Genomic DNA, 6,000 nt, shown 5'->3' with positions numbered 1-6,000 from the left:
TTCTCTGCTTGACGACCTGGTAAAAACTCACCAAAGCTCCCACTAGCGTTACGCGCGAAATGTAATGTCACCAAAACGACTTGCACAGTTATCTATAGGGTGTGTCACAGAGGAAATGAATCTAACATAAAAGAGAGAGGGGGAGTGAGAGAGAGGGAGGGAGGGAGGGAGGTTGGGGCGGGGGCGGGAAAGTTAAGTAAAGTGGAACTTGGTAACAGATGCGAGCGAGGGGGGCGCGGCCCTGCAGGGAAAGGTGCAGGTTTGTGTGTGTGTTTGTGCGTGCGTGCAAGCGTGCGCGCGCGCGCATTCGTTGGTGTGTATGTGTGCGCGGCTCGTGCGGGAAAAGGACAGGACATGAGCGCACATTGAGAGAGCGGCTCTTTTACTCGGCGTGATCATTTCACGCTTCCCCCCGAAGCCTTTTTTCCACCTAAAGCGTTTAGTTGCAGCTGACTGAGCACTTGCAGGGAGTGCAATAGGGAGCGGAAGGGTCGAATTATTTCAACCTACAACTCGCCCCAAAAGTACTGTAGGACGAAAGGAAAAAAAAAAAAGAGGGAGAGACGAAAACAGTGTCAGAGAGAGAGAGAGAGAGAGAGAGAGAGGGGGATAGACAGGGGGAGAGGGGGACACTGCGAAAAGTTTTTTTTTGTTCTTTTCCTTTTTTCTCCCTCCATCGCCTCCCCCTGTTCTAACGGGGTAACATGGACCAGGGGCCCAAGAGTCCTGCACTGCGGCTGGGGAGAGCAGGTAGGGTCGCACCGGCTCGCTTGAGCTTAATTCCACTTTTGTTGACCGGCAGTTTTATCATCTGAACTAAAGTTGTTGTTTGTTGGCTCAGTTCTGCTTGTGAGAAACTTTTTACATATGCTGTGGAAGTTATTTATGGAAGTGAAGGTTAATGAAATTGTTCCCTTTTTAAACTTTATGATGATGTTCTGCGTTAAAAGCTCCAACATGAACTGCTCTGTGTTTTCAAGTGCAAACACTCGTCTGAATGTTTTATCCCAACTTTGCGAAAACTTGTCTGTTGGTGGAAACTTTTTTTTTTTTTTTTTCTGTTGAAGAAATTCTTTGGACTTTAAAGAGCTTAATAAAAAGTCGGTGAGGCAGGCAAGTTTGACATTTCTGCTTGTTATAAGAATTGTTTGTTTAGCCTTTTTTTTTCTTTTGGGGATTTTTGGACAGATGGGTGTTTGGAAGCAAACATGGCTGAATTTATTGGTTTTGGTTGGTGCCACATTGTGAGTCAGGTCATCTCCACGTGTTGCTCTGTGCACCATCACCTGAGAGGCCCATGACTGGTGCTTAACATAAAGTACATGCAATGCTGTGCTACTGCTGTTTGTGTTCAAGTGTTTGTGTGACACGGGCCTTCAGACTTGTTCCCATATTTGCTAAATGCAGTTCAGTCAATAGGCCCAATCAGCATCTTCGATTGAGGCTCTTTCTTGTCTTGCTAATGGACCAGACGCTGAACGTCTTCACCGGTTCAGCCTCAAATAGCTGACTGTGAGCTTGACTCTGCCTCGCTTGTCTCCATTACTTTATTCAACAGGTTCATCTCCTATAGGCCTATTCATAAAACAGCGGGGTCTGGTACAGCGGTGGATCAGGCCATCGACTTTGTTATGGCACCCAATGGATATCACATCATTTCATATTGCTGCCCGCTGCGTCTGCATTGATAAAATGTCGTTTGTCATTAAGAAACTGTGGGCAGGTGATCAGCCTCTCTGAAAGGGCATTGGACCCGGTGCAGAGCCTTTTCTTACAGAAAAGCATAGATCAACCTTAGTGCCCCCCCCTCATTGCTTGTTATAAAAAAAATGGTAGCCTAATACACGCACAGCAGATGTTAAAACATTATGAAACTACATTTCTACGGAGGATCAGAGCTGCACTCTGTGTTTAGATTCACTCACACAGAGCTGTAGCAAGGAAGTAAATTAGCTTGTACCCGGCTTCTATGGACATTTATCATCTAATAATGCCAGTGGTCTGTAAGACAAATAATGCCTTCTTTGCAGTCTTTTGTGGAGTGGGCCTTGCCCTGTGATAAATGGTGAAAGCAATGGGATTTGTAGCAATTGGATAATAACCTTTCAACCACTGAGGAAATCAGAGTTTAAAGGAGGCCCTCCCCTGTTGATGTGTAAAGTCTTCAGGGCCCAGGGCCTATACCTACAGCCTCTCTATTTCCTCTCACTTTAAAATACGTGCTCGGGGTACAAAGGAGGATCTGTGAGGATGAATGTGGATCTAATGAGACCCCCACCACCCTCTTTCTTTCTCTCTCCCTCCCTCTCTCTTCCCGCCCTGCAGGTTGGCCGTGCGTAAAAGTGCGTTGGCCGGTTCTTTCCAAAAGAAACAGGGACGCCATTTCGGTTACTATCTGAGGGCAAGAGGACCGGTGGTTGGCGTTATGTTATTGGTTAATAAATAAGAGAAAAGAAACATATGTTCAGCGGAAACTAAGATGCCAGACATTTGTTAAAATGTTCCAAAAATGTGCCATCGAGTCACATTAGGTTCCAGTTTTTGACTGTCTCACCCTCGGCCAACCCTTCCTGTGTGGGCTCTGCTTCCCTGCAGCTTAAATGATGAAACGAGGGGAAAGTCTGGTTTTAGTTGCCCTGGCCGTGCAGGCTTCGTGCAGTTAGACTTATTTTCGTATAGACTATCAGATTCTACAGCTTAAAGTCGTTGCCAAAATGCACACAGGAATGATAATCTGTGCACAGACCAGGCCAAACAAGATCCCTGATGTTGCGTCAGTGCACAACGGAAACCAATAAGAGCTGCGGTGAGAACGAGAGAGAGAGAGAGAGAGAAAGGGAGGATGGAGGAGAGAGGGAAGGGAGGGGAGAGAGAGGTGACCTCACATGGCATAGCCCACTTTCATGTTGACCTCAAGTGCCCCATCATAACACAGGCCGTGGCTGCAGCAGGGCCTCGTACACCGTCTGACAGATGACAGACTGCTTTTTACTTGCGTTATCACCGCGCCAAATGAGTACAAATAGGTGCGTTTTGATTGGGTCTGTGAGTATAGGACCTGCAGGCTCATCGTGCACCTTACTCGGCACGACACAGTCCAAGACGGTTCACTCTCCAGTCCATATATTTTATTTATTAGTTATGACTTTTATATTTTATAAGCAAATGAAAACTTAAGAAGAGATACGGGAGCTTTCTCATTATGTTTACAGTCAGCGGGCGTGTAATAAACGAGCTGGTGGAGTTAACATGCGCTATTAATTTTTCATTGCTTTTTCGTTTCGAGGCTCGGGCGCAAAAAGCAAAACAGCCGAAGCTTTCATGGTGGATGGAGGGAAGGGGAAGGGAGAGAAGGAAGGAAAGATGGAGCATTTAAACAACAACATTGCCTCCAATTTGCCTCCAAATGATTATCACGACTCAACCACATTCTTACTAATGTTTTAAAAAGTATACACACCCTTTCCCCCCTCCTCCTCCTCCTCCTCCTTCTCCTCCCATCCTCCCATTTCCAGCACTGGAGAGGTAATGAAATATGGTAATGGATTTGGACCCCCGGATTAAAGTCGTCCTACCCTGATGGAAGTTTTCTTCAAATTTCCAACCCTAAAGCAACAACAATTTGTATACATGATTGATTGTGTTTGGATTTTTTAATTGCTTATGTATTTAATTTGCAAATCGGAGAGACAAGGGCGACGACTGCAATTTACTTCTGTGGGGAGAGAACCGCTCGTGTCTATATCTCAATAAATAAAACCAGACTGAGGCTGCACGGATACAATAGGGAAGAGAAAAAAAAACTAAATTGCACAATATGATATGGCTGTGCTTTGGATTTTAAGTCCCCGTTTGAAGATTTCAACACACAAATTCCAGTTTTGTTTATTTATTTATTTGAAATAGCAAAGAAATGCAAAAAAATATAATATAAAAAAAAATATCAGTATATTCGATACATGTAATTGTAGAGTTTGTGTACTATTTTGTCTCGCAGCAGTGTCCCTCATAGTCATTGTCATTGTCCATACTCTTTATACACTTGCTGCTCACATGGCCTTAATGTAGGCCTAATGTATGTGGAGTATGAATTCATTCTAAATATCCAAGCTTCTGTTTCCGGGTGTATTTCTTATTATTTTCTATGGTTTTTCCCCCTTTTGTCTTTTTTTTTTTTTTTTTTTTTTAATATAAAAACAAAATCAATCTGGTTGTGCTGTCTGTCAGATTTGTATGAGGCCTAATTCATGAATACTCAAGAAACAGATGTGAAATATGAATGAGGATTAGTGTGAATGCTTCGGGGTGTATTTTACTGTCAGTGGATTAAAGAGCCGGGACGTGGAATCAATGAAGATTCATGAAACCATATTTAGTGTTTGAAGATCTGGGTTAGAGGAGCAGAGTGGCTTATTTAACAGTCAAAACATCAGATGTAGATTCATCCTATGGTGTTGTATATAGGCTTCCGGTGTGGGCCTGCTCTGCTCTGCTCTGCTCTGCTCTGCTCGGGGCCCTCTTACTGGAAATAATTCCTGAGTTTAGATATGTTGTTGCCGGTAAAGTTTCTGTACGTCTTTGCGTTTTGCTCGTTGTGTTGGCCTGCGTGCACGTGCGTGTGCTCGCGGGCGCGTTGCCCAAGGTTGAACGCCCCCTCGTGGCTCATCCGGCAAACACCCGCACTGAAGAAGTCCACCACGACAGAGAAGCACAACTCAAACCACCTCCTTTAGTTTTCTGAGATGAAGAGAAACGGAAAACAACAAGAACAACAACAACAACAACAACAGACACAAGCAGCAGTGTGTTTGTTTTTAATGAGGACCACCTGGCTCTCTGACCGCTCCTCTTCTATTTGGATTCAAGCCGCTTCTTTTTGAGCCCAAGAGCGGTTCAACATGAGCCAGTCGACTGCAGTCTGAGGACAGGAGTGGTCATTATGAAAGAAGGATTGAAACCAATAATGCAAAGCAAGAAATCTACAAATCAAAAAAAAAAAATCAAAAATTAAATAAACTCAATAATATCATACATTGACCTTTTCAGGATCAGATGAATTGCCTTGAGGTACATCAAGCCTGTGGGTCTGCAGAGGATATATAAAAACTAGGCAGATTAAGGTAAATATTGTTATTGTTGTTGTTTGATAGTGTGTCACTGTAAACATCAGCCTCCTACACGAAAATATCAGTCGTGTCTAATCTTTAATGATGCTGTTATATGGCCAAGAATCACGTGATAATTTATGGCCTATATGGTGGTAAACGTGCCTCATCTAAGTGTTATGCGCACAGTGTAAACATCGTAGAACAAAAATGATTAAATGTCTAGAAGCAGGAAGAAGGGAAATAACACTTTTTAATTTGGCTCATGCTTTAGGCTATTTGTGTGGTTAATATTACTGGGGCGAGGCTTAGATATGCCCTCTCAAATCAGGTGGGACGAACATGTATTGAATCCCCCTCTCTCTCAGTTTGGAGTGTAAATGCGGAGCTCGCCAATTGCATTTCATTAGGAGAAAAAAAACGACATCCGTTTGGATCTGCAATCAATTAGGTAATGAGTGGGAATGCATGTTTCATGTGTTTTCTCTCCATTCTCCCCAAGCTAAAGATTTATGACATTGTTTTGGGCGAAAGAGGGAAATTATGCAGGGCCAATTGTTGACAGCTCTCAGGCCTACATATGGCTAAAGAAACAGAAGCACAATCAGAAGGTTTTGGAGTCAAAATATAACTTAAATGGGTTTAACTTAAATGCTGTGGTCCTTTGAAATCAGCCTTTTTTATATTTATATATTAATTTTTATTTCCGTTTTTGTTTTACCTACAGGAGCTACAGAAGGATGGACAATTGCTGTTTGAGTTATTGAGCATTTCCTCATTTATAAAACCTTGCCGCAACTAAGCCTCATTTTTAGTAATACTCGTTTAATTAGCCATTTAATATTGACATGAATAAATTGAGCGCAAATGGGTATAAAGGCATTAGGTTTTTTTT

The 6,000-nt window shown here is 43.0% G+C and overlaps 1 protein-coding gene across 2 annotated transcripts in view; it reads left to right on the top strand.

Annotated features, from left to right (window-relative positions):
- Positions 1-333: 333 nt before the first annotated feature.
- Positions 334-6,000, top strand: part of pax5 (paired box 5) — a 51,964-nt gene continuing 46,297 nt past the window's right edge. The window contains exon 1 of one of the 2 annotated variants that reach the window (XM_085777405.1): positions 334-750. In XM_085777405.1, the coding sequence (XP_085633531.1) occupies positions 705-750 (46 nt within the window). In that variant the 5' untranslated portion in view covers positions 334-704. The remainder of the gene's footprint in view (positions 751-6,000) is intronic. The other variant, XM_085777397.1, reaches the window with a different exon arrangement.

This window comes from Trachurus japonicus, chromosome 1 (assembly GCF_045865225.1).
Source record: "Trachurus japonicus isolate A0001 chromosome 1, Traja_1.0".
In the NCBI taxonomy this organism is placed as follows: domain Eukaryota; kingdom Metazoa; phylum Chordata; class Actinopteri; order Carangiformes; family Carangidae; genus Trachurus; species Trachurus japonicus.
This window is presented reverse-complemented; position numbering and strand designations above follow the sequence as displayed.